This window comes from Neofelis nebulosa, chromosome 13, assembly GCF_028018385.1.
Source record: "Neofelis nebulosa isolate mNeoNeb1 chromosome 13, mNeoNeb1.pri, whole genome shotgun sequence".
NCBI lineage: Eukaryota > Metazoa > Chordata > Mammalia > Carnivora > Felidae > Neofelis > Neofelis nebulosa.
In genome coordinates, this window is record NC_080794.1 from 28,472,481 (window position 1) to 28,485,409 (window position 12,929).

Genomic DNA, 12,929 nt, shown 5'->3' on the forward strand with positions numbered 1-12,929 from the left:
GGCACAGTACTAGAGAAAAAGGATAACAAGCAAGCAAGAAACAGTATAAAGTGCTATACTACAAGGCAGGAACTCCTTGAGGGAGAGTGCTGCCTGGGTAATCTCTGTATTCTTAACTTAGCATAAAAGGTACTCAATGCATTATTATACCCATATGCAAAAATTCTGCAATTTTAGGGGCGCCTGGGTGGCGCAGTCGGTTAAGCGTCCGACTTCAGCCAGGTCACGATCTCGCGGTCCGTGAGTTCGAGCCCCGCGTCAGGCTCTGGGCTAATGGCTCAGAGCCTGGAGCCTGTTTCCGCTTCTGTGTCTCCCTCTGTCTCTGCCCCTCCCCCGTTCATGCTCTGTCTCTCTCTGTCCCAAAAATAAATTAAAAACGTTGAAAAAAAAATTTAAAAAAAAAAAAAAAAAATTCTGCAATTTTAGCAAATGCTAAGATTGGTTTTACCCTTTTCCAGACACAGTGAACTACCTTTGCTATAAAAGATTGCGGTTGGGGCGCCTGGGTGGCTCAGTCGGTTAAGCGGCCGACTTCAGCTCAGGTCACGATCTCGCACTCTGTGAGTTCGAGCCCCGTGTCGGCCTCTGTGCTGATAGCTCAGAGCCTGGAGCCTGTTTCAGATTCTGTGTCTCCCTCTCTCTCTGACCCTCCCCCGTTCATGCTCTGTCTCTCCCTGTCTCAAAAATAAATAAACGTTAAAAAAAAAAAATTAAAAAAAAAAAAAAAAGATTGCGGTGGTGTTACTAACAATAAAATTTACTTAAAACCGCAAGAGAGGGCCATCAGCGGTAGATGTTGCCTTAGATGGAAGATCCATCAGTCTTAGAGAATAAAAATGGCCAATCTATAGTTTGGATACACCCAAGGAGTAACTCCCAGATATTTTTATAGTTTACTTGGCAACTTTTAAACATACAGTATTCCTGGTAATGACTAACAAATGTCAATATTTAGAGAAAAACCAGAGACTCATAAATATTGAATACTTATTAAAAGCAATCATAACAAAGGCACATTTTTAAACAACATTTAGAACATTTGTCAGCAGTTATTTTTGGAACAATTTAAAATATTTACAGAATTTTTGTAAAAATTATAAATCACGTGTTGTCTTCCCAAGTAACTCACATCATTCTTTCAATGAAAACAAATCATAATTTTGCCTTTGTGGTAAAAAAAAATAATAAAGTGATGTGAAGTAAAGAGATCATTAAAAGGACAATTTTGGTAGAAAAAAAAATGCATTAGCAAAGTTGATAATGGAAATAAATGTATTTAGATAACTAAGGAAATTTATCCTTTTAGTCTCAATTCTGTAAACATTTGGCGATATTTTGGGGATCCTAAATAAATTCCTTATTCCTTTGGTTCAAAAGAGTTTGTAAGAAGGCCTGCACAACTGCTAATAACTCAGAACAGTACATGTTATTTTTCCATGCTACACAGCTATTTATGGGACACTGGACAGAAGCCACAAAACATGGCTTGCAATAGTTTTTCTAATGTTACGTGAGTGGCAAAACTACTCTCAAATCTCAACTGTTTACCTCCATAGCTGAAAAGGGCAAAAGACGTGGACATTCAATTTTACTTAACTATTAGTTAAGTAGCTATTAATATCTAGATACAAAGATGGTGTTTTTGAAACCCTGAAAGAAATACAAATCACACACTGATTTAGGCCAATAGCACCTCTGAAAGGGCCAGGAAAAACTTATGTTAGTTAAAAATGATTTCTATGGCTACCTGAGGAGTTCCTTCTGGCTCTGTATTATGACCACAATAAAATGAGCCTGTAAAAGAGCAGGGGCAATAAAAACAACCCTGATGATCACCCAATCTTTTATTGTTTTGCAGTACATGAAAGGAGCACTCCATAAGAAAAAGAACATCTTGAAATTTTACCAAAGTGCTTTTCCTATGGTACATATTTCAGGACTATCTTATAAGTAAAGTTGTTATAACTATTTTAGTATTGCTATACCTAAACATCCTGTAGGAAATGTAATAACCTGTTTTATGCCCCAAATTCACTCTCTAGAAAATACTGGTATAATGAGACTCCATTGTATTCATAGCTTGGTTAATAATACTATAAATATTAATAAAAATTAATAAAAATTTACCATATCCAATGAGTCAAATATTTACTAATACTACATGATTTCCACTTTATTTTACGTTGAAAAGTTTCAAATGCAAAAATGGACTTCTTTTGAATAATTTTCAAAATCAATTTAACATCTAAACACCTTAATGCTTCAAAAATAATCCAAAGACCCCAAAATTTTGTCTTCCTTTAAAGAATTTTAAAATTTTAGAATTTTAAATTATTCTCATTCTTTGAAGATTTAAATATACTTACAATATAGTTACATTTTCAAAACATATATCTGTGGTTGTTTTATCCACAATCACCATGTCAGTATCAAAAACTTCAGCTCCCATTTTGAATAAACAGAAAATGGCATAGTGCTGTGATCCTAGGGAAAAAACAGTGCCCCATGAGATGTATCATACCTATATTATGTTAAAAGCTCCTTGAAAATGACAAAGTTATCTCAAATATTTATTAATAGACTCTTATTTTCATACATGGTACACTGTAACCTTAACTTTTTATAGTGACTGCTCTGTCAGTACACGTTAATACCTTACCCAACCAGAACAAAGCAACTAAGCCAGGAAGTATCAAAAATTAAAACCGAAAATATAGGCCTCTCAGCAGCCTACTGTAACCACCACATTCATAAATTTTATTCCTAGAAAACTCTTTAAGCTTTAATTAATAGCAAATTTATTATTGTATATATACTACTACGACCTCTGTCATTTGGCATCCAAGTCTATTTAAGAAGTTCTCTATTGTGAGAGACCAAAAGCAGGCACGTTAACAACAGCAAAACATTTTCCACCAAACTGACAGCAAGGGAGGAAACCACAAAAACAATAAAAAGTAGACATGTGAGTCCAAAAAACATAGCTGCTGAGCCTCTTAATTTGGTGATGTTTTTTAAAAGTATTAGGTGATTAAAGGGCCAAAACCTCATTATTGAGAATATGTAGCTCTTCAGAAAAACTTATTCTCCATAGTAATCACAAAGATACGCTTAATCCCCATATGCATTCCATTTTAAAGTAAATTATATTTCCTAATTGAATAACAAATATACTAACCTGATTTTGGATTCTTCATATAAAACTAATTATGCTCAATATGATTCAGTTTTTAAAGTATGAAGAACAAAGCTATCACAATAGACAAGAAAAATAAAGGATTATCATATCTTTTCTGCTTTGCCTCTAACAGCTAGAAATCATTTGAGGTTAATTTCTATGACCTTAGCAATACATGGATTTGTGAAGACTATATAAAGCCATAAAATGCTGAAGGGGGAAAAATCAGATCAAGCTAAAAATCTTTCCCTTTTACATCCTATTAAATAATCTGAAGTAACAAAACAAGGCAGAAAAGATCTCCCAGATTCTGGTCAGATAGAAATGCTGCCTTTACCTTTTCTCCTTAAACATTTTCCTTTGTTACACACTTCTCTTCCCCACAACCTGTAACTGTCCTTGCCTAGGTTCCAATCAACAACTACAAGTACATCAGATAGGCATTATCTTAGTAAGTATCAAGCAATTACAACATATTTACTAAAACTAGGAAAAAACACAGTTCAGCAAGATACTGCTTATTCTGTCAAATGACATCAATTTATTTCAACATGGAAGCAGCTCTTCTCTCAATAATCACAAATTTACTATACCCTAAAGAATACATTCCAATTATAAATTAAAATCATACATACGTTCTTTGTTGCTGAAGTGATCAGAGTCTTTCCACATTAGTGGTATTCGAATATCTACAAAGGAGGGGAAAAAGAAATGACAAGTAATAGTCTTGATAAATTTCATTTCTTAGAGTGAAATAAAGCTCTGAATTCCATAATAGATTCTGACCATTAAAGCCAATATAAAATTTATTATTTAAATATTCTAACACAGGCAATATTTTCTCAAACATAGCTTAGACTAGGAATATAAAATCTGTTCTATTTATTTAAATAATGTACTAAAAAATCCTACCAATTATGACTCAAGAAATTAAGTAAGATCTGTAATACGCTTATGCCATAACATTTTCATTTTGTGATTTATGTTTTTGAAATAGTTGAATTTCTCCTTTGGGTAAGCAGTAGCAACAAACATAGCTAAAAACATTTCAAAACCATAAAATAGTAGATAGAAAGGACTTCAAGGCTTCTACTATGCAAACTTGAAAGATGAAAACTCCATGACTTGTCTAAGATCATTGTTTGTGACATACAGACCAAATTCATTCCGTTAAGAAGATTTAACCTGTCTACAAAAGAATTTGCAAGATCTTTGTATATTCATGTTACAAACTACACAAACTACAGCATTTCCCTTAAGAAAACTAAAAAGAGCAATGCATTCCTTCCTTCAGACGAGGAAAAAGGTATATATTCTAAAAGTGATGGAAATACATTTTCTCTCGTTCACACATGCTTCAAATTTGAAAGTAATTGTGTTAATGATCCTTATTTCAGATGTTAATCTAGACCTTTGTCACAGTCAAAATTTTTCCTTCTTAGCTTCCTCCATCCTTCCCTTTACTTTTAATACTCAATTAACAATTTTCCCCAGACATTCCTATGTTATCTATATACCTTCAAAGAGAATCAAAGTTCTACCAAATAGATTAAGATGTATGAATTACAGCATAACACAGGACAGTAGAAAGCTCAATGGTAAAGTGAAATTTGTTTTAATTACTCAGAGTATAAATACCTCAAACCTTTGTGGAAAATTTCTCTAAGACATTTTCCAATTACACTTAGGACATTTATGTGCATGTTTTTATACCTATTAATTATGCCACTTTCAAATACCTTCAACTCTTTATGAACATAAGCTATTTGGCTACATTTCTGTTGTGCTTCACTTTAAATCCTATGATCCTTTGTCCACATTTTCATTTGTTTAGAATTCTTTTTAAGGTTCTTAATGCCTATTTCTAATTTCCTTTCTAGAAAAGCTTTACAATACTCCTTCATCCCTACCCTATCCAACCAGGTAGGTATGTATGAGTGCCCTTACCACTGCTGCCTTAGCAGTTTTAATAAAAAATATTACTTATTGGGCTCTCTCCATGTACCAAGCTAAATACTTTATATACATCTCATCCAACTATAATTTTAAAAATATATTTACTAATTTAATAGTCAATTGATAAGATTTGTTTAGATTTGTATTTTCTTGATTAACAAGAAGAATGTCAACACATTTATTAGTTCAGTGAATATTTGTATCCATGACCCACTTTTTTCTTTACATAGTTTATGGTTTATACTTTTAAAAGTTAATTATTTAATCTATATGAGAATATTGGGTATATGTAATAAAAATATAAAGATTCTTCCTATAACAATAATTGTTCCAACTCCATTTATATATCTAATAGGACTTCTCTTCCTTGCTGATTTAATGATTAAATGGCTCTTTATCATATATGCCATTCTGACTAAGTATCTCTTCTTTGGCTATAAGCTTTATAGATCTAATTGAATCATTTATTAATTACTGTCTATCCTAGTACCAATACCATACTATTATGACTACAGAATCTTTATAATACACTTTGTCATCGGTTAGAAATATATCCTTCCAAAACATCTTATTCCCAATTGCTAATTTCTTTATGTGAATTTTAGAAATATATTGTCAAAACTCCCCCTCCAAAATGTTTCATTAGAATTCTACTGTCCAAATTAATTTGAGAGCCATTAACTTTATAATATTCTGTCAAAATATACAGTAGCATGATACAGTCATCCTTACATTTTTATTAAGGTTATGCTTGGGGTATTTGATGTTTTTGGTTTTTTGCTATTTTTATTGTAAAAGAGACCCTTTTGCCATATTTTCTAACTGGTTATTGCTGGTTTTGAGAGATTACCACTTTTTGTATATTTATCTTGAATCTAGCCACTTTTACTGAATTCTTTATTAGTTCAAATAGTGTTTCAGTAACTTTCCTTAGATTTTCTAGGTATGCAATTTCTTATTTCAAAATAGTATTCGGTTTCTCTATTTCTTTTTAGCAGTTTCATCTTTCATTCTTGCTATTTTAGCTGCAATTTCTAAAACTGTGTTAAAATTATATTGATATAATAGACATTTTTACTTTGTTCTTCATTTTAATGGGATTGTCTTTATTGTTTTATAATTATGACTTGGCTGCTACCCTGTCAAAGAGCCTACTTCTTGCTTGACCACAGTTGCTGACTCATTTCATTTCACAACTGTTCTTGTTCACAGCTGTTCTTGTCCTATTAGGGTGGTATTAACCATTTACACTATCTTGGGAGGAACATGAACCCTGACTTTCTCTGCTATACACCAATAGTCTATGGCATATAGCAGTCTTGCCTTTTCCCATGCCTAGCTAAGTCAAATCCTTGAGAGAAGGCACACATTTCTTATCTATTTACCAGGTGGTCTATCTACTGTTCAGATGACAAAGGATGTGTAACCTACCAATATGTGTTTTAATTCAGCTTCAAATAGTAGAAATTCCTTACAGATTCTTGCAAATGGTTGACTCAGTTTTAGTTTTACAGTACTCTTGCTTTTGTCTCTTTTTATGTCTTCAATGACACTTGTATTATAAAATGAAAAGACTTATGTAATACAATGGCTAACTTGATGCTATCAAGTCCTAGAAGTCTTTCTATTATTTTTAAAAGTAAAAACTTTTGTTTTTGAACTTTGTGAACTGACTTGGCTTTAGATATTGAATTAGTAGTCAGTGAATAAGCTAAGACAATTGCTACAATACAATTATTTGGTACTTAGTAGGAATGATCAGGATATACCTGAATTATTCTTTTTAATTTTGTAATGATCTGGCCATGAGTGGTAAAGCTGAAAATGGAAAACCCAGGTTTCACCTAGTAATCAGAGAAAACTCAGAACATTATGAAACTTTGTAGCAAATATTCATTTTGATCAAAATCAAAGTCACATTTTCATCCCAATGTCAAAAGAAAATATGTTTCGTTTTAAGGTGAATTCGTTTTTAATTTTCTTCATTTATTTTTTTACAAATTTTTTACAAATATACAGATAAGATATAATTAAGACTAAGCAAAGATGAAAAGAAATTACATATGTAATTTTCTGAGACTTCCAGTTCCTTAAGTTAATTTAAAATTATCTTTTGGAAAGAAGGAACACATGCAGAAATAAGTTTAATTTCTACACTGAAGTATTTGTGGTCAGGAAAATAGTTTTTTTTCTTATTTTAACTGATTTTACTTTATCACTCTTCTAAATGTACAGTAAATGCTATTTTCACAAATTGCTGTAGCCAATAAACTATTATAAGATGTCAATAGATGTTAAGTCTATCATGTCATTTGAATCTTCAAGAGCAATTTAACATATCTCATTTGTGTATTTACTGGCACTAAATCAGAAGCAAGAAATAGAAGATTATGTTTAAAGTATTTTTAGAAAATCTCCCTTAAAGATCAATAATATTTTACTTATTCACATTAAAATGTATTGAACATAGTGCACAACTATGTAAAGGTACTGTGTTTGGCATCAAAAGCATATAAGGAGGTATAAAACATGTTTTATTCCAGTCATAATTGGAAAGATGAAAACATGAATATAAATAACCATAAAACAAGCAACAGATTTTTATACAGTTATTTTTCTGAAGAATTTTTGCTGAGGGCAATTCCTATGATTTAGGACAATTACATCCTGTAAAATCCAAATCTATCCTTCCTGCATGAGAATTTTGTTTATCCATAAAGACATTTCTAAAAACAGTTCCTTGGGTGAGAGAGCCTGAAATGCAGCAGCATGTTCTCTGGAGCTAAGAGAACAAGGCTTCAGGCCAATGAAACAAGCTAGTTATTACTCAAGGGGTGATGGAGGTCTGCTGTACCCAAAATGTACTGATGAGATAATATTTGTAAAAGGTACATTATCTAACTAGTGTACACGAGTCAGCCTTGTGTTCATTTCAATCTGTGGCATCTCCAAGCCACTGTCTAGTTTCCTTAACACTTTGGAGAAACTGAGACAACAGAGCATTAAGTGCCATCTAGTGGTAAAGGGTCTTCTATCTGCATTAGGAATTCAAAGAAAGAAAACATCATTTCCAGCTGGAATGATAACAGGGAAGGCTTTATAGATGAGCAAACAGATCGCGAAGATAATATAGTTATTTCAAGAGCTAATTGGCTGTCAGAAGCAGGCAGTGTATTGACGGAACAGGGAGAGAAATGTCTGGCTAAAGCAGACAGTTTATGTACAGGAGTAGAAGATATGGCTAGAAAAAGAGTTGGGTCAGAAGGGAAAACTCTGGGGAAGAGAGGAGTTTGGTTTTTATCCTATGGAAAACAAGAAACAGTCATCTATCCAATCAACATCAATGAGCAATTACTATGCACAAGCACCATGCTGGCTTCAGGGTGATGGGCAAGACAAACACTGTTCCAACCCAGGAGCTTCTAGCCTGGACAAACATTAAAAATATTATTGAAACTTCTGAGCAGAAAAGGAACAGAGAGTCAAAGATTTGAGTTTGCAGTCCAGCTCAATGACTTACAGGAAGTTATTTAATCTTCAAGTCTAGGAAAAGAGAACTATCCTACCTATTTCACAAAACTACGCTGAACAGAAAACCACATAATATATGTAGTACATATGGAACAGCTTTTCCAAACTGTAAAATCTTACACAAAAGTACAGCAAATGATAAAAACAGTGTTTTAGAACAAATATAAATAGAGGTATGCAAAATAAAATGAAAGAAAAGAATGGGCGCAGGGAATTGAAATCCCACCAGTTCTAGGAAGATACTTTATACAACTTATTCAGCAATACGAAAACAACCCATCTACAGCATACCTGATATGGCAATCTTTCCTTTACATGCCGCTCGTTCTTTACTTTCAAAATTCGCATCACTGTCAAAAGGAAAAAAAACCTAATGAAAAAAAGATATTTTCTAATAAGCAATGTTTTAATAACCTTTCATAAATGCCTAAATATTAAAACGTGACATACATCCATGCATAATAATGACTTCCAGTTAATATAAACTACTTGATTCAAACTTCAAGATGTTTAGTCAACAGCTAGCTGGCTTTAAGAGAAATACATACAGACACTCTCTTTGATTTTTCTTGTAAGCTTTACATTTCCTGATGATTATATACTGGGTTACTCTACAATGAAAGTCTTCTGTGAACATTTATTTATAAGCGAGATGTACAATATTTGGAAGTGTCCTAGGAAGTGTAATACCTTGGATCACCACTTCACAAATTATATTTCTAACTTACCACATTATAGTTGCCTGAAAAAGTTAAAGAGCTTCCCAACCATGAACTTGCTGCTCAGGAGTACTTTATCCTTATAATAACCTAACAAATATCAAAAAAATTATTCTCCGCTATACATTTATATGCAATAATATCATATATCATTTCCTTGAAATTCAAAAAAACTACATACTAAAACAATAAATTAACTCAGGTGCTAAAGGAAGGGAGTGGCTCTGCAGAGAGAATAAAATGGGGAGAGGAAAACATTATCATGACAATAGAAAAAAATCTTAAGTAAAAAATCTCAAGTAAAAAAATCTCTAGGTATACAAGAAACTCCCAGATCTGACTTTAGAATACACTATTATGATAAAAAAAAAATTTCAAAATAGTTATCTCCTGCTAAATCAAATCAATCCCTTGAATATTTTCTAATTTTCTATTTCCTAATATCCTGCACTTAGAAATTAGCATTCAGGGGTGCCTGGGTGGCTCAGTCAGTTAAGCATCCAGCTTCGGTTCAGGTCATGATCTCAAGGTTCTGGGCTCAAGCCCCACATCAGGCTCCGTGCTGACATTATGGAGCCTGCTTGGGATTCTCCCTCTCTGTCTCTGCCCCTCCCCCACTAGCACTTTCTCGCTTTCTCTCAAAATAAATAAACCTAAAAAAAAAAAGAAGAAGAAATTAGCATTCCATTTCTGGGACAATATTTCCAAGAGTATTCTTTGCACATTTTTTTTTTTTTTGGGTCTCCACTTAATTTGGTTAGCTAATTAACTACTGGCTAATTTAATTAGGTACTTCAAATATGTGATAAGATAAAAACTTTCCATTTGAATACTGTTTCATTCTAAGAGAGCTTTTGGAGATTGGGGGGGATTTTAAGTATAACTAACTTTCAGAAGAGTATGACACCATCTCATTGCATTTCAGTAGGCTTGTTAAAAAGATTGCAAAGATATTATCATATGCCAAAACTTGAAAACAAAATATATAAGTCTACTTCTCTTACTCTCTTACTGAATTAAGCACATAAGCATTTTAGGCAAAATATATTCCAAATGCACTGAAATAATACACTGATGTACTTAAGTTGATAAACTTACATAAGACAAGTATATAATTATTTTTAGAACTACATGAGGTATAACTAAAGTAATGTAGTAGATTTAAAGCCATAAACTCTCAGGATACTGTCTAATTACTTTATGGTTGCACTAGTATTTAAGTTAAAATAGGGAATTCATTAAGTAAAAAATAAAAGTACTCATTGATTATTTCAAGATAATGTTTCACTGAATCATAAGTTTAAAAAGAGTCAAGTTCAGTATTTTATACTCAAGCTTAGTTTGTCACACTGGAGAACATTACCTTGGTTATTAGTTCATCACAAAGTGAAAAGTTCAATTGAATAAGGCACACTACAAATCAAACACAAATCTCAATTTCCTCAGGTTGGTGTAAGATGTACAATATAAATACAGTTGGCTGGCACTTTTAAGTAATATTTCTAAAAACACCTTCTATATGAGCAATGCATAATATAAATTCCTAAAATACTTATTTCAGTGAGAAAATACAAGAAAGCTCTAATATTGGTAAGTAACTTGAGTATTATAGAATGTAGGTCATAGATTACACTAAAGTTGAGATCCATTAGGTATTTCTAAATTTGATTAAACTTAATGCTTTAGCAGGTAAGTGAAATTCTGAAATATTAGAACCACCAAAAGCAAAATGGCTGAATATTCATCAAAAAAAAATTTTTTCCCCTCCAAACTCTTCAATCACCTGGCAGAGTATAGCTTTCTTCCCTGTAATTACATCGCTTACACAGGCATTTCCAGGGCCAGCCAACAAAGTTATTACATCAAATATTATCAAACTATAATATAGATCCATTTAACCATATTCCCTTATAGAAAAATTAAGTCTATGTTTTAAAAAATGAGACAAACTGAAGCAATTAAGCCTCATTTTGCTGATGCTTGAATTATTTTCAATTCAAATAACTCCTCAAACTGTTATTTAGGGTGCTAAAATGTGATGTTTTTCTAATTAATCCAAATTGACAATAAAATTGTTAAACATTCTCTGTTTAATAATGTGCTACTGTAGCTAATAGTTTGCTACAGTTAAATAAATACTTGTTTGAAAATCTGCAATGTTAATGCCAATTCTAAATGCTACAATTAGAGAGCCAGCTTGAGGAAAAAGCAAATAACCACAAAATTATCTAAACCGAAGCACAGCTAAATAATAGCACACCTTATTCTTATAGACCTAGTTTAGAGCATTATTTTGGTAAGACTTGTAAAACCTAATTTAAAAGAGATAAAAATATGAAAGACAAACTTTTAACTTTGCTTTATTACTTAATTTCTGCCTGTAGGTAAATAAAATGACCAACAGAGGGTGCCAATCAACCACTTTGTTGCTCAAAAATCTGTATTGAGTAAATACAGATTATCCCATTTTATATTATTCAATATGGGAACTTAAAATAGCATTTATTTGCCAAAGTTAACAAGGTATAATGAGAAATTGATGAAAGTATTTTATATTTTCTTAATGAAGCACTAAAAGAATTCTAACTGGGATTCCATTATTTGGAAGCAGGTTATAAAATCCTTCACCTCTTATGCAAATAAGTGAAAACTAAAATATTCAGAAGTGCTTTATTATGGAATTTTAAACCATCCTAAAATTATGTGGTATAAAATTAATAACTTCATAAGTATTTTAAAATTGGAAAGATGAGGTTTCTATTTCAAACCTTGATATAACAGACTCTTTCAACATACACCCAAACAATATAAAGTTTAAAAAATAAAATCAGCAATGTCTTTAATATACCATGTTTTATTATAGAAATACCAGGAGTACACAATTTTCATTTGCCACCTATACTTTTTCTTTTTTTTAGTTATAGTATGTAAGTAATAAATTAGGCAACTGGAGTATAAGAAACTGGTTATTGTGGCATTATTAAAATCACAATTATGTTGAATGATATACATAATTAGGTGCTACAAATTGCTTTGACTAATATTGTTTTTACAAAACCAAATAAAGTATTTCAGATTTTAAGAGATATATTGGCAGGTTTGGGTAGGAGGGAATATTATTGCTAAAATGTAAGCTCTGTAAGCATATGGATTTTTTTGGCCTATTTTGTTCACTGCTGAATCACCAGTACCTTCAAGACACTCAACAAATGTTTAGTGAATACTAAATGAAGTGAAATATATATGGCCATTTTGATGGAGCAGGGAACATTTAGTAGATTCAGACTGAAGTCTTAGGTTTGAATCTTACCATCAATAAATAACTAGTTATGTGAAAGAATTGCCATTAACCTCTTGGCCTCAGTATCATCATCTGTAAAACAGAAGTATCCATCTACCTCATAGGTACTGAATGAAATAATATTTTCAATGAATCTATATCATTCTTAGAAATGTTACACAAATACAAAGATTACTGAGGATTACTGTGTATTTATATTTTTGGCCTCAGTATTTAACATGGAGCTTACATGGAAGAGGCACTA

The 12,929-nt window shown here is 31.9% G+C and overlaps 1 protein-coding gene across 3 annotated transcripts in view; it reads right to left on the reverse strand.

Moving 5' to 3' along the window:
* The window catches only part of RTKN2 (rhotekin 2), a 72,052-nt gene that overhangs the window by 42,921 nt on the left and 16,202 nt on the right, over window positions 1–12,929 (reverse strand). For all 3 annotated transcript variants that reach the window (XM_058696448.1, XM_058696447.1, XM_058696446.1), the window contains 3 exons: window positions 8,957–9,015; window positions 3,814–3,867; window positions 2,367–2,484 (listed from right to left, as the gene is read on the reverse strand). In XM_058696448.1, the coding sequence (XP_058552431.1) occupies window positions 2,367–2,484; window positions 3,814–3,850 (155 nt within the window). In that variant the 5' untranslated portion in view covers window positions 3,851–3,867; window positions 8,957–9,015. The remainder of the gene's footprint in view (window positions 1–2,366; window positions 2,485–3,813; window positions 3,868–8,956; window positions 9,016–12,929) is intronic.